General features: G+C 39.6%; 1 protein-coding gene across 1 annotated transcript in view; it reads left to right on the top strand.

Annotated features, from left to right (window-relative positions):
• Window positions 1-5,278: 5,278 nt before the first annotated feature.
• Window positions 5,279-24,934, top strand: part of cnot3b (CCR4-NOT transcription complex, subunit 3b) — a 47,968-nt gene continuing 28,312 nt past the window's right edge. Inside the window, exons 1-3 of the mRNA XM_087834981.1 lie at window positions 5,279-5,419; window positions 14,390-14,452; window positions 22,832-22,899. Of these exons, the coding sequence (XP_087691107.1) occupies window positions 14,428-14,452; window positions 22,832-22,899 (93 nt within the window). The 5' untranslated portion in view covers window positions 5,279-5,419; window positions 14,390-14,427. The remainder of the gene's footprint in view (window positions 5,420-14,389; window positions 14,453-22,831; window positions 22,900-24,934) is intronic.

Here is a 24,934-nt window from a genome sequence, read left to right as displayed (position 1 = left end):
AGTGTTTCACACTGAAGTTCTTGTTTTTTGGGGGTTTTTTGTTGTTTTTTTTGCTCTACCTCAAAAATTAACTGAAGAATTAAAAAGAGAGAGTGCATATGTTGTTAATTATAATACCTCAGAGATTAGTTTTCTTTTCAGAGGGAACTGTCTGATGCATCAGTGCCTGCAGATATTTTATAGAGCAGGTATAAGAGACAGAAGTTCGAGTAAATGTGCCTTGAATTTTTGTTATATAAGAGAGAAATATTTATCTTTATTTTTTGGCTTAGTGTTTGATTTTTCCTTTTGCACTGAAATGATGTACATGGATTTTTTGATGTTTCATTAAAAAAACTTTATTCATTGATATGTTTCATACAAAAGTTGTTTAAGTTAAATGTGAAAGTATTAACGATGATGTGAATTTTTTTTCTTTTTTCAATTCTGATAACATAAGATGTAAAATACAATACTGTACAGTAGATTCAATAACCTTAAATGTATGAATGTATTGTTTTCCTGACTCTGACTCATTTGATGTAATGAGGCTGAAAGTGACAACGTGCTGAGCTCAGGGTTTACAAATAAAGTCATTAAGAGCTAAAGAAATCAAATTAGACTGAAATGTTTTGCTAGAAAGATGTTATCTAAAAAAAGAAAAAATAGACTTGCAGACTCTAGCGCCCTCCAGTGGAAGAATTTGGCGAATTAGTTCATTAATGAAGAGAAATTGTTATTAGGGATCAATGGGATCCAAAAAATTTAATATTGATCCGGGCTCAAAACATAAAAATCTTTTCCCAGTTTTTTTTTCATGTACATCTAAATGTATATTATTACATATGGGTTTATTATAGGTCTATTTTATGCTCCACATCATTTGGGATTTGCTTGTAATTTTATTTTATTTTTTCACTAATCTAATGATGAAACTGACCTCACAGCCCATTGTTCACCAGTGGGCTAGTTTCAGTCATTATGCAAATGTGCTGTTGCAAGGCAAGTTTATTTGTATAGCACAATTCAACAGCAAGGTGATTCAAAGTGCTTTACAGAGACATTGGGAACAAAAACAAATAAAAAGCATGATTTAAAATTGATTAAAACAAGCAAACAAACTAACTAATTAACAGACAAACAAACAAAACGGTATATAAAATCAAAACAGATAAAATCAGAACAGTGGATAAAATCAGTAGTTAAAATGTAAGTTTTGAAATTTAAGCTTAAAAGTGTGGATTTGGTGCTTTATTCAAATGCAGCTGAGAACAGGTGAGTCTTCAACCTGGATTTAAATAAACTGAGTGTTTCAGCTGATCTGAGGCTTTCTGGGAGTTTGTTCCAGATATAAGGAGCATAAAAGCTGAATGCAGCTTCTCCGTGTCTGGTTCTGACTCTGGGAACTGATAAAAGACTGGATCCAGATGACCTGAGGGATCTGGAAGGTTCATACTGGGTCAGGAGGTCACTGATGTACTTTGGTCCTAAACCATTCAGAGCTTTATAGACCAGCATCAGAACTTTAAAGTCTATCCTCTGACGGACAGGCAGCCAGTGTAAAGACCTCAGAGCTGGACTGATGTGGTCCACTTTTTTGGTCTTAGTGAGGACTCGAGCAGCAGAGTTCTGAATGAGCTGTAGTTGTCTGACTGGTTTTTTTAGGTAGACCTGTAAAGATGCTGTTACAGTAATCGAGCCTACTAAAGATGAATGTATGGACTAGTTTTTCCAGGTCCTGTTGAGACATCAGATCTTTTATCCTTGAAATATTCTTGAGGTGATAGTAAGCTGATTTTGTTATTGTCTTATAACAAAATCATCATCTCACTAAAAGGTTGGTGAAACCTGCAGTCAGCTGAGACTGAAGACGTCACTTGGATGAGTGACAAAATGTTTCTCCCACAGAAAGCGCTACGTCCACATGAACAGAATCAACTTATTTGGGATTTTCTTACCTGGGTGATTGAGCATTCATCGAAACATGCCTGACACAAAAACGCAGTTTTAGAAGTTTGATATGTCTTATCAACTGAAGACAACACTACATTTATATGAGTCGTTTTAATCCAACATGGATTTTTATCTTTAATGAAACTCCAGGAAAATATTTGAAATGCATTTTTTTCAACTTTGAAGCTGTAGATATGTTAGTTAGAATTCTTTTGTGTACACTGAAACCTGGGTTTGTTAATCCTGATTGGTCGAGGCTTGTCAGGGTCAAAATGAAATCTTAATGCGGCTGACAGTTTCCAACATCTGGATACTTCATGGCAGCAGATTAAAGCTATGCTTTCAGATTGAGGTGTTCCTTTTTTGTAACAAGTGTTTTGTTGAGTTGCTCTCTGGGATATAAATATAAAGTGAGGTGATCATGTCAACCAGTAAAAATGAAATATTGAAAAAATAAATAGCATTTTCACTGTATGTGAAAGCATTTTGTTGGAAGCTGTTGAGCACGGATCACATCATGAGACTGGTCGTCTGGAATTCATCTGACTCTAAGATCTAAGTCACAGTTAGTTGTAGAGCCTATAACTCACAGCCTGCTCTATCACAATCATGGTTAATCCAAAGCACTGTGCAAACATGCTTATCTGATTTATGACTGCAACTGTATGTGAAAGACATATTGTTGAATCTACACTGTTCATCATCTGTTCACTAAATTCAAACTGAATTTTTAATTTAACGTAGTTTAAACGATAGAGGAATATTTTGAGGTCATTTGCAATGGTTGTTATTAATGGTCGAGACCTCTTGAGAGCTGGACTGCTTGTTGCAAATGTTCTAAAATAACACACACTACAAGTCTGGCCTTAAAGCAACAATGACAAAATAATGCATTAAATAAGATAAAACTTAACAGGTGTGTGCTTAAAATGTCAGGATCAATAGAGACAGGTCAGTTTGCTCAGATGGAACTGGACGAAAATGTTTGTTGTTTAATGTTACACTGATCCAGACCTTCCCAAAGTGTGGGGCCCGCCCCCTAGGGAGGGGGCAGCGCCATTGCAGGGGGTCGCAGTAAGAAGAGGAAAAAAAAAACAACAAAGCTTGGACACTGCTAGCACAGGGCGCCCACACAAACGCAAATCAGGAGATGAAGCATAGCTGAATATGTTTCCAAACCAACTTCATTCTAAGCCAAAGATTAGAAAATATGGTGAAGCATATTTTCCCTTTGGTTTCACCTGCACAAGTGCTGAGGTAGGTCTCCTCAGCAGGATTGGTTTTCCCTGTGTCGGGAGCAGCGCTGGGCTGTTTAAATCACGGACAAACAGTATCCCACATTCTTGATTTTTAGTTCACAAACACTTGTTGTAATGACTAACTACTCCTGACATTTTGGAGATGTTTGCTCTTTATACAGTAAAGTTACAGTGGGATACAAATAACATCAGGCTGATCCTGCCACGATTTGTCCCCCGGTTCAAATCACGGACAAACAGGATCCCACAGCTGTTTATGTTTTTAAACCCATTTTGCACAGAGAGGCATTTTTTGAAAAATGTATTGATAGTAATGTTGAACATTATTACACAGGAAAAAAAACAACTACATGTAAAATAATTACACCGTGATGCCTCTGACTTTCTAAATGGAGGGACAGTAACTGCGTGTGTATAAGCGTGTAAAACCTGCAGATAGTCAGATTAACAGTATTTTGTCTCTAGCTGCCATTCTGCAGTTCATCTCATGTAAACAATAACGTGGCGCACAGCGTGACGTGAAAAAAGGCACATACCTTTGACGTTATGTGACGAACTCTGTATTCCTCGTCCACACGTAAACGCAAAAAAGGGTTGTTTTTTTTTAGAAAAATATCAGTTTTCGTTTATTCCAAACGCCGTTTACGTGTGGACGAAACAGCTGCGTGTTCAAAAATACCCGCGTAGGTGCGGACGTGGCGTAAAAGAGTTAGTAGTTTATTTTATTACTACCTGTAATTTATTGCAGATTACTTGTATTTGCTTAATTGTTTGCAAAATGTTTGAGGTGTAAAATAAACCGCAATGGAGCAAAATATGGGTGTGTGTGGTTGGAGGATGTGCGTGTGTGTGTTTTACATTTTTCTTGTAAAACAAAGGAGGGCCTAGCAAAAAAAGTTTGGGAACCACTGCACTGATCTATGAGCCATTCAAGCATAAAAAGGCACCAAACTCAAGAAATAGTTCACACGTCACAAATTAGCAAAGATCCCATTTTAAATCGTGTCTTTAGACACTTTGTAACTTGCACGCTGTTGCAAAAACACACAATTTGTTCCCATTTCTTTACTTGAATCCTTCCAAAATGACAGCAAACATCCAGCAAAGACCTGAGAGATGCATCCGACTCTTCAGTTATATCTACTGTTCACTAAAGAAATGGTCTCAGTGGAAAGATGGCTGTCAGGAAGCCATTCTTAGCAAAGGAGGAAAAAAAAGGCTGCGGTATGCCAAATTACACAATAACTTGAATGCACATTACAGGCAACTGGTCTAAAGTAGTGCTGAATCCAATTTTGAAGGTTTGGCTACAATTTGTTATCAATATTTGCAGGAGTACATGGGAGGTCACAGGAGGGTTGTGGCTATGGGCATCTGTACAACATGGTGGAAGCTCTGTGATGGTTTGGAGCTTCATTTCAGCTGGTTTGTTGGAGATCAAAACAGGTGATATTGTAATAACTGTGAAAGCAGCTGGGAACAGCTTCATTTTCAGCATGACAGCATGGCTCAAGACTTTTGCACAGTACTGTATGTAATAATGCCATTCATTAAATTGTTATTTGCAATATGCAAAGAGGTTTTTTGACTAATCATTGACTAAGCATCGAATTATGCAAAATATTCAAACTTGTACCCACTAAAATAAACAGCTTGTATACGTTTATATTTATGTATTTATCTATTTATTTGTAGAGTCACATTTATATTATAAACTACTCTTTTAGTTTTTAGCAGAAAACAACATTATGATAAACGTTTACTGTCATGGCGTTCAAAATAGAAAAATATAAAATAAATGACAACTGCACAAACTTCATTTCCCACAAGACATTGCGGCACACAGAGGGGGGTGCGTTTAGTGACTGAGGGAGCGGGGGGAGGTCGTAAACTCAGTTTACCCTTTAACCTTTCTGCGCGGGCCAATCAGAGCGGGAGCTACGCTGGAAGTAGTAAAACCAGCCTGTTTGGACTGACAACCGGTTTCACCGAATAGAAGCGCGGGAGCCGCCTTCGGTGGCCAATCACAGTCGAGCTAGGCGGAACTCCTGTCCAACAGGGCATCGGAGGAGGAGGTGTTCCTGGTAGCCATCTTGGATGTGCGGAGTGATTGTTTAGCGAGAAGAATTGACATTTTTTAAAAAGGAAATAACCCTTCGTGGTGAATCGCTGAAGATTTAGCGGAGTGTGGCAACTGAGGAAAGCACTCGCACCTCGGAAAAATCCAGGTAAAGTGACGGCCGAGCCAGAAGTGATGAATTTGTGTGCCTTCCCCCTATTTTGTCTCTCCCCCTCTCCAAATTGTGTCTCCCACATCAAATAGCGCAGCCAGTGGGAAGCTGCAGCTCTCGGTACTGCCAACAACTTCAAGTGTGCGCGTTTGCATTGGAGTCGGAACTTCCTCTGCCGAGCCGCGGTGTGTAACGCGAAGTTGAGTTTGTTTTGAAGTGTATGTGCTGGGCTGGAGCTGCTCTCAGAGTAATGATGCCCGCATTGTTTGTAAACATCCCGGGCTAACAAATACTACTCCCTCGGTGCACAAACGCCACCTGGGTGTCTGCTCAAAGCCTCTCAAAGAGCAGCCCGGCTGTCAGACACGGTCATAAAAGGCTAGGCGTCCTCAGTTGGTCCAAACTTAGTTCAGTGTGGACAGGAAGGGGCTGTCTCCAGATGTGTGCAGATGTGTGTAAAACTAATGCTGGAGCTTATTTGACAGTGTTTCTTTATTGTAGTTCTGTTATTCAGACTAGGACTCAGTTACGAAACAGTGAAGCTCTTTTAAGTCAGAGTTCAGGTTTCCCGCAAACGTTTTGATCCCAGAAACCGAGTAGAGGACAAAGAGTTAGCAAATAAGCACACACAGCTGGGAGTTTAGTTAGCTAAGGTGGTTTAATGTGAGATTACCTTTAGCAAGCATACAAAGTTCAACAGCACCACAAAGGCTTCAATCACCTATTAATCCCAAACCCTGAAAGTTGAACTTCCTACATAACTTGTCATCAATGAAATAGAATACAATTTTATTTATGCTGCACCTTTTAAAAAACACAGTTTACAAAATGCTTTGGCAGACATACAGCAGTGGAATGATCAAAGTGTAGATTAAACTAAAAATAGGCAGCATACATAATAAACAAAACAAGGGAAAGCTGATAACCAGAAGCTAATCTTGTCTTATTACAAAGTGTTTTAGGAAGACAGCTGCCAATTTATCTGTTCTTTTTTATCAGTGCTGGCATATTTTATCTCATCATGGAACACATATAGCAGCATTGCTCTGCATTTTAAAGCCTGGGAGCCTGTGTTACTTTGATTAACACAGGCCACAAAGTCACAAATCACACAAGTGTTTTTAACTTGTTTTTTGGCCATTTCATAGGCAATATGTACCTTACGCAGTGGGGGGGTCTCTTTTTTAGGGGGTGGCAAAATTTGTCTTATGCAGGAAAACCCTGGCTTTGCATGCCGGAGTCACCTGGAGTCCTTTTTTAAAATTTTTGTTTATACACTGACAAGCGTTTGGCGGTTTTATCCACCTCCAATGGAAATTCCCTTCTTCCAGTGCTGCAACAAAATGATTTTATTTTTTAACCGCTTGGTTCATTTGTTTTGCAGCTAGTAAAGCATACCACACATTTTTTGTTTTTAAATCAGTGGTTCAAATAAGGCACTATGTGTACCAGTCATGCTTAAAGCTAAAGGCCTTCTTCACATAAAATGGCCTTTGGGTCCACACATGGATAATAAAACCTCTGGAGAAATACTTTTTTTCCACTCAGGAAGTTTATCGGGATGTAAAAGGTGATGACAGTGCCGTTTGTTTTTTTCTTGGCATTTATCTCTATGTGCCTTGATTCACTCAGCGTCTAAACTCAAAAACTAAAGGTGTGCAAATCTCTTTGACAGCCTCACTTTAGCCACAGGACAGGAACATAAAATAAAATTGTATAGGACATGTGCTCCGTGCCTTGAATGAGTGAACAATGATGAAACAAAGTGTGGCCATAGATTTCTCCCTTGTAACTGGGGATCAGTACATCTGTAGTAAACCTATGCTGCAGAGACCTCTATAACCTATATGTGCACCTACTTAGAAACATAGTTACATATCATGTTGACACAGCTACTGTAATTGGCCTGTTCAGTACCTTGGACTCCTCCTTTGCATTTCAGCTACTTTTGTGTTGCAGTTTTTACATAAATCTGCGAGATTATAATAATCATAGCCTCAATGTAAGGACTCTCAGATGTCAGCAGTTTCAGGAGGGAGGGATGTGAGGGAATGTACAAAGAAGTTGAAAAAGTTGAGGGTCAAATATGTTTGCCTGTAGAAAAAAAACCATCACAAAAGTCCCAGCATTTTTTTTTCTATCAAGGCTGGCACTGCATCTAAAATACCAGGACACAACTACAAGGTAATTAACGTGTAATGCACCACATACAAGCATGAATGCCTGCAGGCACGTCAGCATAGGTTGCGTTATAGGCTGTCATTGCAGAAGGTTAAAACAGCTGTAAGAAGTCTTCTGTCATCATGTGGTAACAATAGACAGCCATCTTTAAAAACATTTTACAAGCACTATACAAATACAGGCCATTTACCATTTATTTTGACATTTTCCAGATATCCAAATATTGACTGCAAAGTTTTTATGTTTTGTACTGCAAATGTAATAATGTACCAAATACTGGTGGTCAGTCTTGGTTGTTGATTATCTGTATCATCCATGAAAAAGTCATGTCAGTTGATTACTAATGTGTCCTTTGAGACAATAAATAGGCTACGTTCACACTGCAGGTCTTGATGCTCAATTCCGATTTTTTGATCAAATCTGATTTTTTTGTCTGCTTGTTCACACTACAAATAAAATGCGACAGCAAACGCGCTCTAGTGTGAACGCTCAAAGCGGCCGCATGCGCAAAAGAAGACGTCACACACAACGCGCTCTGTTTAGACCCAGACCAACAGTATTGTTTGACTGATGGCCCTTAATATAAAGACTTCGGACTTCACGTTTCCCAATTTTTGCTTTAAGTTATTTTGTTATTTACATAATAATGTAAATAACCTAATAATGATCCTTATTGCTGTTTTAGAGGAGCGGTGCTTCAAAGGATAGTTGCAGATTTCTGTCAGAATCTGCAGATTATACAGTACAAATAAAATGTTCACGTTTCTCCAACGTTGTCTTCCCAGCAGTTTCACTGACATCTACACGGGACGGCCAGGAAGCGTTCGCGATGTCTTCTCCGGCGCTGATAATTGGCTTCTGTCTTGTGTCAGTGACGTAAAAGACGGATTTAATGCGACATGACCATCAAACAGCAGTCGCTTTCTAAAACATCGGATATATATCGGATTCAGTACCACATACAAAAGTGACCCAGATCGGATTTGAAAATATCGGATTTGTGCCGTTCACACTGTCACACCATGATCGGATATGGGTCGCATAGGGTCAAAAAAATCGGATTTGATGCGCTTTCGCCTGCAGTGTGAACGTAGCCATAGTGATATTGGCTGCCTCTTCAATGAGTTCATCATCCTGTGGATGGACTTGGACTGCAGCTGGTAGCGGTTGATCGTGTTCTGCTCTATAGCCTCTGTGAGCTCAGAGTAGGAGCACCAGTTGTTAACTTGCGTCGGGTTCTGATTAGCGATGCTTCAGCTTGCGGTGGATCTCCAGATTAGTAGAACGATCACCAGTTGGTGGGGTTGGAGTTAGGGACTGGATATTGATTAGATCCTGACTATAACAGCTGGATCTGATGTCAGTGATGGCTGATGCATTCACTTCAGTTCTGTGTGGTTCTGTTTTTACTTCAGTGCATGACAGTAGCTGCTAGTGACAGAGCTTACATAGCATGGAGGAGGCTAACAAAGCAGCAGTTCGGGGGTGTTTCATGGCTGGTACACCGCAGCTTTTCTTTGTATGTTTGCAAAACCTTTTTTATTTAACTGCAGACTGTGGTTAAAGTGAGCTGATGTGACTGAAAAGTTCATTGCATTGGCTTCAATCTTTCACTCTTATGTTTGGTCATTATATGATGTTGAAACTAGAGTGATGTTGGTTTGGTTAGAAAGCTTTTATTACACGTAGGGTAACATAAAGCGGCTCAACTCAATTAGAATTCTTTCACTTCAGCTGTTGTCTTGAACAAAAGGAATGACTTGCAGTCTCTTCCTCTGAGACGGAGCTTATTAATATAACTCTGCTACTGGATCAGTACCCTGTATCAGCAGATAGCCACAGGCAAGGTGTTTGAAGCCTACTGAAAGTGGAAAAAGGTAGGCTGCGTGCATTTTTACCATGCAATGCTACTGCCAGGGAACATTTGCTAATCATCATTAACCAGAGAGTTAGAAGAATGCACTACTACCTGACAGAACAGTAAAACATGTCAGATGGTACTCCACAAACAGAGAAACATGCAAAGAGTAAATCTTGTGTGGTGCACCTTTAAAAAGTAAATTGAAACAAGATCCAATGCAAAGGAGCCATTTTTGTTTTTGATTAAATGTTCATCTCCTCCTAATCTGCATTTTAAGAACAGGGGTCAAACCTGCTGCAACAAGAGCCTTCACTTCTTGTCTCGGACACACAAATAATGATAATAATAATGATAATAATGGATTGGATTTATATAGCGCTTTTCAAGGCACCCAAAGCGCTTTACAATTCCACTATTCATTCACTCTCACATTCACATACTGGTGGAGGCAAGCTACGGTTGTAGCCACAGCTGCCCTGGGGCAGACTGACAGAAGCGAGGCTGCCATATCGCGCCATCGGCCCCTCTGGCCAACACCAGTAGGCAGTAGGGTAAAGTGTCTTGCCCAAGGACACAACGACCAGGACAGAGAGCCCGGGGAACGAACCGGCGACCTTCCGGTTACAGATACGCTACCCAACCCCCTGAGCCACGGTCGCCCCAAATAAAAATGTAAATGTTTTTTCTGTAGCTCTTAGTTTCACTCAGCTTATGTGTCAAAAGAGCATCACAAGCAGTAGCGGTGCCGGCGTCGTCACATATGCCTTTCTTTAATGGCCCGTGTCCGAACCTGACAAGTGGCGTGCTGCTAGTTTGCGCCTTGAAGCTGACACAGCATCTTCTCAGCCTCACCTCAGACTGCTCATTAATAACATGTCTGCACCGCCTGTCCTTACTTGACTTTGTTAAGTGTGCTTTGGTCACTTTCTGCGGCATGAGGATCATCTTCTCAATTTGATGGGTGTCCAATCAACGAAGCAGCTCTTATGTCTTTGAAGTTAGAATATTAAATATTTCAGCATCTATATTCATCTGTGTGTGGCTTTTTTCGATTATGCTGCTTATCATAAGGTTTTGACTTCTTAACCTGCTAGAAAATAGAAAAGAAATTTATTTGTTTTCTGTTTCACTCCAAGGCTAAACATTTATTATCATAATTATAACACTTTTGGCTCTTGGAGTTTGACTCACTGTGTCACTTTAGTACAGCGGTCTCCAACCTTTTTTGCGCCACGGACCGGTTTATGCCTGACATTATTTTCACGGACCGGCCTTTAAGGTGTCGTGGATTAATACAACAAAGTAAAACTAGTACCGGTACCGAAAAAAAGAAGATTTATTCATAACACACGTGAAAAGACCAAGGAAAACCGAGTTAACGATAAAAACAATAACAAAATAACGCTGAAAACTATACATTTCACACCTGAGCCTCAACTCTTGCGGCCCGGTACCAAACGACTCACAGACGAGGCCCGGGGGTTGAGGACCGCTGCTTTAGTGCTTAAATGGTTCCAATATCTCAGACTTACAGTTGTCTATCGATTGGCTTATAATAATTAATTAATAAATCCAGAAAATTTACTATCAGCATTGAATACATTATTGTTCTCACTGGCTGCTTATAAAATCGAGGGAAAACTTGATCAGCCCGGTTTTACATAAAGTAAGTGAAACTTCAGTGATGTCAGTCCGTCCAATTAGGAAGCATAAACCACCAGGAATCCATTTCAGCTGCTTTAGTACAAATCTAAGTGACAACAGGTGCACTGGGGGATCAACAACAAGACGACCCCCAAAAAGGGAATGGTTTAAGCAGGTGGTGATGGCAGACCATTGCTCTCTGCTTAGCCCTCCCAACTTTTTAGGGCAGGGGTGTCGAACTCCAGGCCTCGAGGGCCGGTGTCCTGCAGGTTTTAGATGTAACCCTGGGTCAACACACCTGAATCAAATGATCAGTTCATTACCAGGCTTCTGGAGAACTTCAAGACATGTTGAAGAGGTCATTTAGTCATTTAGATCAGCTGTGTTGGATCAAGGACACGTCTAAAACCTGCAGGACACCGGCACTCGAGGCCCGGAGTTCGACACCTGTGTTTTAGGGTCTTTGTTCCTGCTGGTAGCATGAGGCAGTACCTGCAGCCCATTCAGGTGCGTGCAGGTTGTCCAGCTCCTCCAGCGAGACACGGCATCACAGGAAGCTTTGCTGTGTCTGATGTTCTCGTGTTGGTGCTGTTCCTGACTATATAACCTGGACTTAATTTACTACTATTTGTCCAGGTTTAACATTGCAAATGATCAGTCATATTGCTGTAATGTCATAGTTTTGAGACGTGGAAAAATAATTGCTAGTGTCCACAAAAGTCAGAGAAGGCGGGCATTTAGGTTTAAATTGTGTTTGTAGTTCCAGTTATGGAGTTGCGGTTTGGTACGTGGTGTGATGGTGTCTCTGTTGCAAAACTATGACATCACAACAATGAGCTTGGTCACTGGCAGTGTTGAACCTGGGATATTAGTTTTGGCGATCTGGGAACGGTACCAGCACGGGGATATCCGACCGCGTGGAGATGCCAGGAGAAGTTACATGAGGAGAGCTCATGGACAGGGCGGTTGGTTGTTTTGCAGGGACAAAAATAAATCTGAATAATAATAAATCATTGAACATTGAGCCATCTAATGAAACTGTTATGAAACCACAGGTAAACATTGGCCACTGGTGCTGGTGAATCCTAACAAAAAACAGCATTGTTTTGGTGGTGACCACGAGGCTGACCTGTTGTGCGATCAGTAATGATGAATAATAGCACACAATGCTCGTCCTTCATCGACAGATTGGGTATCAGATCTGATCTTCTGCAGCTGATTAAGTGCTCCGCTGGCTTGTGCCAATTTGCAGTCGAATTAGTTCTCGCTGATTGCATTTTCCCCTGCCGATATTAACGAACAATGATGCTGATGATTGCTTTAATGAGCTTAAAGCAACTCACTGTTCACTCACTTGTGAATGTATATAAATGCCTTTAATTAGTGACAGTTGACTTAATGACTTTGTCATATATACACCCTTAAAGCAAACTTAATTGTTAGTGCATGTAACCATAGAGGCACTGAGATGATGTTCTTAATCAGACCTCTGTTCCTGCATTATGCTTTGAGTTGCTTTTAGTGTTTTAGTGCAGCTGTAGTCAAAACAGGTTCTCACACAATATTATGTTATCAAGGGGCAGAAGTAGAGTTAAATTAGGATCCCACAGCATGAATAAAACATCAGTACTGAGCTGATTAAGATTGTATTTATCTGACAGAAAGAAAAAGAAATTCATAAAAACAAATGCGCAGTAATTACTTTGTATCGGCATTTCAAGTAAGTGCGATCCACCTGGAGGCATCCGGATCATTTATCTGCAGTCAGTTGTATCTCGAATCACCTGGAACCCTAAATGACCTTCCATAGTACTACGACAGTATGAAATTACAAAACACCTTAATGCCAGGTTTATATTTACAGTAAACTGTGTCTGAAGGCCTGCAGCTGGTATTATATTTATTCTTGTGCTGACTGATGAGCTCTACTTTCCAAACATTTTATCTACACAGGCCACCTGCAACTGTAACTGCACGCAGAAGTACTTTAGGGCTGCTCGGTTATGGCAAAAGTCCACATCTTATGGTTTCGTTTTTCCAGTAATTGTAATCTGTATTATTTATTTATTTAATTTAATTTATTTCAGAGGTGGAGGCGGTGGGGACTGGATGATCCGCTGTTTACAGCATCGCTGTGAAGGCAATGGATAAAACGAGAGCTTTGTAGCAACCATTCATTATAAAACTAATTTTATCAAACTGTGATTGAAATTAGGCTCTTATTATTGGAGATATTAGAGATTTTTGTTTTAATCACTGTATGTTTTAATGAAGTCGTCATCAGTTGAGTTTAAGAAGAAGAAATGTGAGGAATGACTTTGGTGTGTCTCTGCTATGAAAACCTTGGAGGCCACGTGCTCAAAGCAAGTTTTTGATGAAGCCACTTCTATTCCTAAACGGCTCTTCTGCCATACCTGTCGTACCTGCTCACCTCTATCAGCGCAGCAGTGTTAGGTATCACTGCTGAGTCAGATTGAATCAAAAGGTTTACCCTGGAATGGTGGCTGTCAACTTTGTTGTTGCTTTTTTTGATTTTCAGCTGCAGAAAAGTGGCGGGAATTCAGTGTGCTGCCAACAAAAACACTGTATTTCAGCAGGGCAACATAAGAAGAAAGAGAACCACAATTTACAGTAAAGTCACAAACTATTACAAACATACAAAGAGAAGCTGTTGGCATCACAGGTGCGAAATACCTCGAGACTGCCGACACTTTGCTTGCAGCTTCCTCCGTGCTCCTTTTGCTCTCGCGCTAACAACTGGTGCACTGCTGCTGACACATGGTGAGGCAAACACAGAGCAACATAGAACTGAATTGAATAGATTGGCACATTTTTACTGATACTCAATCCAGCTTTTTGAGTCAGGGTTGGAGTGATGCTTCCCAGCAGGAGACCGGTACAGTAGTTATAATTACAACAGCATAGAGCCAGATGTAAGTCAACACCTCAGTCACTGGGTGAGACACCGTCAAAAATCACAAACAAAGGCACCGGGAACGTTTAATGATCCTTCCACAGGTTCACCCACAGAAACATTTCGACTTTTGCTTCCTTTAAAGAGGCTTCCTCACCAAAGGTTCTCACTGGAGAACCAAACTGAGTTTTAGCAGCTAATGAGGACAGTTGTGTCCACATTTCTGCCTCTGTCCTCAATCCATCCGTCTTTCCACAAGTCATCATCGCTCTGCATCCTGTTTCCTTTCATTTTTATATTCTTAGTCTTTCTCTGTGACACCTATCCTGGGATTTATTAATGCAGACTCCTGTTTTTTTCCCTGCAGTGAAAGAAGGCATGAAGACATCATCCTAGTCATCAGTCATGGCCGATAAAAGGAAACTTCAAGGTGAGATTTCTACCTGAGTGTGTGTGTGCATGCATGTGCATGTGTAAAAGGGCATTAGTGAGATGATCAGGTGCCAGGTGGATTAGGTTAACCACAAATTACAATGAAGATCTCTGAGTTTGTGTTGTGTGTGTTGCTGTTGGAAAGTCCCCTGATGTTTTGTCTGTGATAAACTCCGCCCATGTGTCACTCTGACCGGAAAAAGATAAATAGTGCACGAGCACACCTATGCCTGCTTCGTTGGCAAGCAGTTTGTTTTGCGACCAAAAGTGGAAAATTTTCTTTGGTTTATTTAATTACGTCACAGTGATTGTTTAAAAGAGAGCCGGGGCTTGTAAACAAAAGTCACATGTGTTCACAAGCAGCTTGTTTGTGGAGTTACGTAAGCGTTCATCCTGCCAGGTTAGAGACGTTTGGCTTCACATGCAAGCTAAAATAAATCTGGTTTTGGTTTTCTAACTTTAACTAAAGCATGGGAGATTTACCTGCTTTACCACATTTTTATGTGTTCAAATAAAAGCACAGAAGAAAATACGTATGGGAGCATCAGATGATTGGTTTAATGTGCACAGGGCTCGCAAAGTTTCAAAATCCCTGGTAGCCCTTTGGGCAGACACTCTTCAGTTTTTGGTAGCCCAAAATACATTTAAGTAGCCTGAAAAAAAGAGGACAATTTTTTGATGGATGTTTTGTTTTGTAATAAAACATCCTTAAAAAAATAGTTAGAACACAAATTACAACAACTGTATAAAAATTACAATCATCAACTCAAATATTTGGTTGAACTTGTAAGAACTGTGTAGAACATGAATCAGTCTGTGCCTGAATCTGAAATTTCCACTGAAGTCACGGGTAAGAGGTAAGTGGAACCAAGATCTAGGCCATTTGCTTTGTTTGCAAAGACTGCTACATGTTGCCAAAGTTTGTCATTTTAGCTTCTTTCTGTTACTTTAGTCTGGAGTCAGACTGGGTTCTTTCCTGCCCTCCAGTAAAATTACCTCCATAGCTCATTCTCCTCTCAGGTGCTTTTTATGTGTTTGCCTGCTTAAATCAGATGGCCTGAAAGTTTCAGATTGCCCTCCACTGTACATCAGAACTAACCACTTTACAAAGTAGGGTCTCTTAGAAGTGTGAATGCACATTTTCTGTTGAGTTTGTGTAATCCGAACATGGATTCCAAACATAACTTGATGATAAGGACAGAAAACCTTCAAGCACATTGATATCGATCTTCTTAAAGGGTTTCATTCTGCTTTACTTTATTTTCTCTTATATATGTACCATTACGTTAATTATATTTGACATGTATTCCTGGGAGCAAAAATCTGCACATAAGATAAAAAGGTAATATTTTGATCTGTGAGTTATCCAGATCTACTCAAGAGGAGTTCGTGGGTAAGAAACAGAGTCACTGGGTAAAAATTCAAATGATTTTTGATGCGAGTTACTAGAGGTGGGAATCACCATACATCCCACGATACGATATTATCACAATACTTAACGCACGATACGATATTATTGCAATTTTTTAAAATATTTTGCGATATTCAGATTCTGTACATAAACTTTATCAATATTCATTTTATCTAATATCAAAGTCTCACACTCAGTCTTTCTCTCATTTCAGTTTTATTGTTGACAAACTGAACGGTTTGTATTACAGTCTAGTCCAACTTAACTGAATCAACCATCTGGTACAATTATAGCTATTCTGAACTATGCAGTTTATGAAAACTATGCAGCCCCTTCAGCAACTGAAGAATTTGAAAGTAAATTAAAACAAAATATAATTTTACATTAAATAAAAGTTTTGAACTTAATTAAAATAAAACATGTCTTAAATTAAAATAAGTAAACTGTCATGTTTATTGCTGCCAAAAAAAAGTTAAACACATTTGGACAGTGAAGGAATGTCAGGATTCTTGCTCAGAAAAAGGATCAACATGCTCTGAAGTCAGAGCACAAAAACCTTTTTTGTAACAAAATATCGATTTCTGCTGTCCCTGTATCGATACATTATTAGCAAACAAAATATCACCATGCTACACAGTATCGATTTTTTTCCCCACCCCTACGAGTTACCAACACTTCTTTTTAAATAAAATCAAACTAGATGGTGTTTAGCTTTTCGGTGTTAGTTCAGTGTGCCAAAAAATTAATATGAAAAACTCACGACCCAGTTACTCAGAAAACAAAACCTGTTGTTTGCAGTTTCATGTAGGAACTGTTCTCTAACTGCTGTCTCTGTCTATTAGATGTAATAGAATGAGCAGGATAGGATAGAAAGATCCTTAGTGGATCATTTTATAAAGCTGCTGAGGTTTCTCACGGTTAATTCGGCCTGTACAAGGTTGTCTTGGGCAGAGTTGAAATTTAAAAGGACAGTTCAAAATTACATTTATGCACATTATTACTTCGCAGGAGGAAGTGTGTATCCATCAGTGATGAGATTTTGCCAAGGTGTAAACACTGATAGCGTGAACTGCCATGTAAGCTTGTTGTCAGGCAACTTTTTAGTTTGGCGACTGCAGGTAGAAGAAGGTTCCTACATGAAACTTGTGGAGTTTTCTGAGTAACCAGGTCATGATGATTTCTTTTCACCTCAAAGGTTTTGTTTTGTTTTTTTAAAGCTAAGTGCTTTCTATCTTGATTCTATTCAAAGGAAGGCAGGCATTTCTACAGCTGATATATTCAAAGCTTGGTAACTCACATCCAAGTAATTTGAATGGATAAATTAGACTACAAGCCAGAGGGAAGATATGTAAATTTGATTTTGGGGTTGTTTTAAAAGTTCCACATCCTTCCTGACTGCATATTTTATCTATGTTTACCTCCACCAGGAAGGTTGTGTGGAAGGTTGCGTGATTGGTTTGTTATTTGAATAAATAAAAACAACAAATTTTGTAAATTTTTATGTATTTAAGATTTGGATCTGGAGTCAGAAATCCATTTTGCATCAAATCTTTGTAAATAACCATAGAAACTGAAATAAGACATCATTGGAGATGCTGTTTTGATGTTTTAGAAGGAAATCACAAACTAATCTGTAATAGATATTAGGGCTACACGATTTTGCATAAAATGAGAATCACGACTTTTTGGCTTAGATTTGAGATCACGATTACTGCACTTATTAACTGCACATCAACTTTGTAACAGTTGAGACTGAACAGAAAAACAATAAATAAACGTAAAACAACAAATGTCTCACGTTTTGTCGTTGCAGCAAAATGTTGTACTGCTTGAAATTGCGTCTCCACCGTTGCTCGACACTGCGTGTATAGAGCAGGTAGTGCAACAATAGAAAAATAGTTGCGGGACGGCACTGTGTAGCGTTTGTCTAGGGTGTTGATCATTTTCCTAAATCCCTCGTTTTGCACAGTGTTGATGGAGCCATATCTTTGGTCAGGTGATAAGTAATAGCCTCTGTAATTTCTTTGTGCCTGCGGGAGTTCGACGGGTATAGGGAAGCGCTGTATAAGGTTCCTGTTATTGATGTTTGGGTGGTTGACCGGGACGGATTTTCTCCTGTCACTTTCTCGTCATCCCTGACGTGCTCTCCGTTGTTTTTTCCCTGCTAATTTTAGCAGCCAGCTGCTGTATCACGTGGTATAAGGCTCCGCTCTTGTCATTTGTTGAGCAGGAAGAGTGAGCGCTTGTTTTCATGCAGATTACGTCCCGGATCAAAATGCGGTACAATTGTCGTCTTTTTTTTTTCTTTTTTTTTTAAATCGTTGTCATTTGGAAATGAGATCGCACATAAGTATGAATCGAGATCGCGATTTTCTAACGATTAATCGTGCAGCCCTACTAGATATTTTTTCTGGATCCAGGAACTGACTTTGGTGTGCAAGGAAATTTTCAGGCTTGATGTTGACATGCAGGGTCAAAGTGCTGTCGTTAGATTTTTGACTGAACTGTGTATACACACAGTATAATCATTTTTATTTCCCTCATATATTTTTCTGTCTCTTTGCATTTCCTGTTTTGGTTTAGTGGAAATGTTTCCACCTGTTTTTGTGCACAGGGTGACATTGCATCCGTGCACGCCGGCAGACATCTGTGCAAAAGTCTGCTCACTGCTCTGACGCACTTTCACAGCAACTAGAGCATGTGTCACGCTCTTTGTTCTATACTTTTATTTTGAAAATGTAAACAAGTACTACCACACTCACAGCTCTTGGATGATAATGCTGGGATAAAATTCTGACACTCACCACAACAAGTCTTGTAACCTGAACCCAGACCTTTGTGTGAATACCAAAAAACCTCGAGGCTTTTTTTCTCCTCCCCGTTGATTCTTTAACTTTGATGGTTTTTTCCAACCGACGCTTGTCGCCGCAGGCTAAAAAACACTTTTTTTGACAGGATTCAGCATCACTCATCCCATCACATGAGATTCCCGTGAGTTCTCCGGCTGAACAGCTGTCACATTAAAAACAAAAACCCATATACGTATCCCCCTAAAATGTTGTCACGAGTAAGAAAAGATCAAGCACCAGCACGGCCCCGGCTCTGTCAAATCGTAATGTATTATTACAGAGGAGGTAGACTTTCATCTAAAAATAACACAGCCACGGCAGTATCTTAACATCAAGGCTGTTTAAGGCCAGACTCAAGCTGGAGGTTGTTCACACAACTTGGCTACAGCAGCGGGTTTCTCTCGACCTCACTGGTTGCTGCTTATTTCCTCATCACTCCTGTTATCTTCATTAGCAAACGTGGATCAAATAAAAGTCTTTGTATTTAAGAGATTAGAAATACAAAGGTATGAAATCAAAATGTTACTTTCGTACTATGAAAATATGTCAAAATTATGGTATTTTTAAATATTTAAACATCACTGTTATACAATCATTTTGACTCATTTCTCAGGCAGTTACGGCTACAATGTCAGCCTGGTATAAAAATGTAGGAGAAAGGAGACCTGTCATAGTTTTCTCTTGTGACTTATCAGAAAACAGATTAAACATCCAGGGTACCAGTGCTTATTTCTGTCACTCTGCATCATCGACATTAAATTAGTGCAGTTGTTGTTTATTTAGTTCAGGCTGGTGGGTGTGCCTGAGCCTTTTCCAGCTGTCGTAGGGCGAGAGGTGGACCCAGCACAGAGCTCCATTCATATCCTGAGTTAAACATGCAGCCATGCTAATGGAAATCTGCTATTTTCCATAATATTGATATGTCCCAAGCTGGTTATAGTAAAAGATCCTGCTAAACAAAAATGTGATTGTAGCATTTGGAGTTAGTGTAAACATATTTTTTCACGCTGATATGCCCTGTACTTATGAGCTTATGAAGGGTCAAAAACACGAGGGAGAATAGGAGGAAGGTACTTTCGGTTGCTCCCTGGATGTTTGATTTGGCAGTGCTGGGTGCTTTCTCTCTCACGCGACCACTCATGTGTATCTGGGCTTGGGACTGGACAAATTTCACCTCCGTTCTTATGTATTTTGGGTCTTTAACAATGAAAATACCATGAAGGTAAAAAGCTAAAGTTGCAAGCTGGCTCCTAGAGACTCCAAGTCGTCACCCTTGCTTGTGAAATCTCATTTTCTTTCTTGAAGCTGAGCATTTTCCATCTCTGCCTTGGGTTTTAGAAATCAGATGTCACAGTTGACAGGCAGAAAAAGTGAGGATGCTACACACTCATGCAGTCTGTATCAGGGTTTTAATAGTTTTGCAATTTTCATTAGTTTTTATTTTTGACTTCAGATTTTCAATTTTATATCAGTTTTAATTAGTTTTTACCAATTGTTTGCTTGTTTAGTTTAGTTTTTATTTTTTGAAAATCCTTAGTTTCAGTTTAGTTTTGATTAGTTTCAGTTATAGTTTTAGTTGTGTTTGCAATAATTAAGTGTAACAAAATCCCAGTTTCATCATATCAGTCATTCTGCTCATCCTTGGGTATGTTGCTATTCCAGCTACCATACTGCACCCTGGACAGGTCGCCTGTCTGTCGCAGGGCTAACACGCAGAGACAGACAACTCACATTCCCACCTATGGGTTCTTTAAATAAATAAATAAATAAAGGCAGATGAACAACCATTGATACCAGGCAACTATAAAATGTATATCTTGGCCCCAATGAGACTATTAACTCTCGCAGCACCGGGTGTTCGTAATTTTGGTTCAAGTGAATTGATAAACTTTTTGAAGGTAATTGACTCACACAGTTGTGTAGATATCCCCGTCCTGTTGTCTCGGGATGCATCACGCTGCCTTGCCTGGGGTTAGCTTCTGTTTTAGGTAAGCTAGGTTAGCCTTCTTGTGTGAGCTTTTCAAGTGCACTTTAAGGTTTGTGGGATTTTTTTTCCTTTAGAAACGTCCCTCATAATTTGTCTGTTTCCACTACAAGACACTTGCTTTATCCAAAACACAGTCATATTCAAAGTAATCCCAAATTGGACTCTGGCGCTTTCTTCCGACTTTTCCTGACATGATTCTGCGCGTGGACGGAGCAGCAACACAGACGACTCGACTAACGTGCTGCCACCTGCTGGCATAATGAGACACAGCAAGAAAAAAATCTGGAAACCAAACTTCATTTTCACCCTTGACTATTGTATGACACGCACACATCAATGAAAACTAGACACATTTTTACTATAAATTCAGTTAATTTTAGTTAGTTTTGTGAACACTCATTATAGTTTTAGTTAGTTTTCCTTTTTTGTTTTTATTTTTATTTCCATTAACGAAAATGTTTTTTCACTTCTAGTTTTCGTTATTTTGTTAGTTTTCGTTAACGATAATAACCTTGGTAGTAACCTATCAAGGTTACATGCCCAATGCATAACCTGCTTTATCATCGGTCTTATGTGGGATTTACAGTCGCCCTGTTTTGCAGATCTATGCAAAGAATTTAACCGACACAGAGAGTACCGAGATCAAACACTGTCCATAAAACATGGTTGTCACTGTCATGTCACCCGCTGGTTTCTGTACTCTGCATTTTGAAACCTCAATGGCTGTGTACAAACTACCAAATGAGCATCATGGTGTGTTCATGGTGCTGCTGGAAATACATGTGAAACATGACAAGTTGGGAATATCTGTTTAGGAGGTGTGGTGGTTTTTGGCAGACCTTTTTCCCTCACTTCACATGTGCATTTTAGTACAGTCTGTGAACTAGCCACACCCTTTATCTGCTGATTTTCCCATCCTTATTTTTGTTTTCCTGAACACAGCCGTTTGTCTGGCTGGTGTCATGTGTACACTAAATGAATATTTTCCACTTTTAAATGGCAAAAAAGTGCATAATGGGGCTGGAGGCTGAAGGGGTTGATGGTGGTGTGAAGAATCTCACCACTCATACCAGCGACCGCAGTTTGAGTCTCTCACGGGACCAGATTCTACACTTGGCCTGTGTGTGAAACTGTAAAAACATAAATTGTTAGGTTCAGGAAATATTTAATAGTATTTAAAATTCTACTATGAGACTAGACTGTACATTTATGATGATTTTGATTTTCCCTGACCACATAAACCACGACATAAAGCTGTAATTGGATGAGATACGGGTGAGCATATCATGATTTTCCACTCCAGGACTTGCATTGACATTCCTCTGCGGTATGTAAAAAGCAGAATGACAAGGCTGATGCGCTCCAGGTCAGAAATGTTAAAATTAGACTGCAAGCATTTTCCTGTTTACATTTGATAGCCACGAGCTAATCCACGCGATCGCAGAAGGAAGATGTAAAATCTGTTGAGCCTAAATCTAGACGTGTTTGTCTCTTTCTGTCGCTCCCTAATCGCTTCTCACTCTTTAAACATCCACACGCGCTATTCATGGAGCTGCATTTCTAAGATATTGGGAATTAGCTGCTGTATATGTGCCACCACTTGCTCAGGAGCATAATGTGCCTTTTTTCAATATGCATATTTCATGAGATGCCAGCCACAGTTTTAAGTGCCCTGTTGTTATATGGTGCATTTATCGCTTCTCTTTGTGCCCGACACAAAAACAGCGCTCCAGTGGCCTGTTTTTAAGCAGGAGCCACTCAGAACGTCTCAAACTTGGAAGCAGGAATATATTGATGGTTTTAATCAAATAACCAGTACAGCTAGAGCCATGATCGGCAGCGTCAGTGCTCATATACTAAATAATTTTCCAAACATGACATTTCTTTTTATTATTCTGTGCTAATGACTACATCTCATACATGTTTAAACACAAGTCGGTTTAACTAAAAAAAGAGGTCAGTGATGCTCTGACGTGATGAGCTGTTCTTCCCGCCTCTTATGAAATGACTTTGATGAGGAAGTCATGCGTTCTGGCTTTGACCTGCTTATACAGCTTCTTTGAATTAGAACGGAGACACGTGTCTGACATGCTTTATATGAACTTTTTGCTCTTTTTTGGTCTCCTCCAGGTGAAATAGATCGATGTCTGAAAAAAGTAGCGGAGGGAGTGGAGCAGTTTGAGGATATTTGGCAAAAGGTAAGAAACAATCATCATATTATTGGGACTGCAACTTTCTGTTTTTTTCATTTCGACTCAAAGATATCCTGCGATGGAGTCATGGTAGGGATGAGAGGGATATTTGCATTTTAATGCTGCAGTCAGTTGGTGTTGTGGCACAGTGATTGTCTGGGTTTATGCTTTACTTTCATAGGAAGAGGAGCTAAAGTGGAAATCTAACAGTAAGACACATTAAACAACTTAGCTGTTTAACTTTGTCTGTAAATCGAGTTGCCACTTAAAAAAGAAGGCTGATATTCTTGCATGTCATAGACTGTATCTAATAAATATAGAGGTGACAACTGTGACATCGCCTACTAGTTTTGTACTCTGCATTTGGAAGCTTTCGCTATAGCATGTTGGATGCTGCCATGCTGGAAGCATGTGCGACCATATTTGAATGAGAGGGTGGTGTGCTAAGTTATCAGCAGGTTAGCAACATGCATTTTTAAGTTACACAGCGTCAGATGTTACCACTAGAATCTGAGAACCTGGATTTTTGTCTCAAACACAGTTTCACAGGCAGTTAAGAGAGACGCAGACAGATCTGCCAATATGTTAATTTGTGCATACATACCAAGAATGTATCATCTATATTTTTATTTATTTATTTTTTCAAAGATTTATTTATTGCTTTTCCAACAACATTTTGACCAACAGGAAGAGAGAGTTCAAATAAAATAGAGGAGGAAATTAATAAAAAATTTGAGTGTATAATAGTAATGTATGTACATCGTATATGAACAGTGTTAGGGAGACACATAGATATAGTTATACATACTCTCCCATGTAGATCATTCAGATATTATTACAGGAAAAAAAAATGTATATAGATAAATAAAACAAAGCAAAAAAAACCCCCCAAAAAAGTAAAAAAACAAACAAAAAAAACAGATAGCTAACAGATAGTGCTCCAGAAAAAAACAGGTATAACGTAGTGAGACACATTATCCATATTGAAAATGGGGGCGATCGTGGCTCAAGAGTTGGGAGTTCGCCTTGTAATCGGAAGGTTGCCGGTTCGAGCCCCGGCTCGGGACAGTTTCGGTCGTTGTGTCCTTGGGCAAGACACTTCACCCGTTGCCTACTGGTGGTGGTCAGAGGGCCTGGTCCGGCAGCCTCGCCTCTGTCAGTGCGCCCCAGGGCGGCTGTGGCTACAATGTAGCTTACCATCAATGTAGTGTGTGAATGTGTGGATGACTGGTTGTGTAAAGCGCTTTGGGGTCCTTAGGGACTAGAAAAGCGCTATACAAATACAGGCCATTTACCAAAATACATTAAACAGAAAATAATACGTTCATACTTTTTTAAAATAAATAGATTTTATAAACCCTTTTGCTTGCGTGACCAACATAAAGTTAAAGCTGATATGGCTGGACACACTGTGTGATGACACTTTCTAAATTACCCCAAAAAGTTCGAAATGATATTCTGTTACCTATCAGTGCCTATCTAAAAACATGCATGCATCATATTAATATATATCTGGGGTAAGGCAATGTCAGGTTCTCTCCCATATTTACTGAATGTATTTATTTTGCGTAGTCTACAAAGGTATAAAAAACAAGAAATGTCTAATATTAGAAAATGTTCAGAAAAAGTGCAAATTCTCCACATGAGGTCCGTGATGTTCTCTGTGATCAGTGTTCAGTCCTGACAATATTCTTTTTGCAGAAGAATTCAAGAAGCATGTTTGTAAAAAGGTCTTAAAAATATATTAATCGTTAAGTTATTGTTCACAGATTCTCAATTATTATTGCCCTTTCGTTCCATCTGTTATCAGTCAGGCTCTGCGGGTACACTTTCTCCCTCTCAGGCTATTTGTTGCTAATGTTTCTGTGCTGCATTAGTTTCATCAGACTCCTGCATTTATTAACCTTAGTAGTTAATAAATGCTGCCGTTACCACAACAGGATGTCCAATACTCACGATACTTATAATAAACAAAGTGAATACAGCTGTTATTAAAACAATGCTTTGCCCAGAGCGCACAGCAGCGCCCACAGTGAACGTC

Source organism: Neolamprologus brichardi, chromosome 22 (assembly GCF_056152115.1).
Source record: "Neolamprologus brichardi isolate AB-2024 chromosome 22, ASM5615211v1, whole genome shotgun sequence".
NCBI lineage: Eukaryota > Metazoa > Chordata > Actinopteri > Cichliformes > Cichlidae > Neolamprologus > Neolamprologus brichardi.
This window is presented reverse-complemented; position numbering and strand designations above follow the sequence as displayed.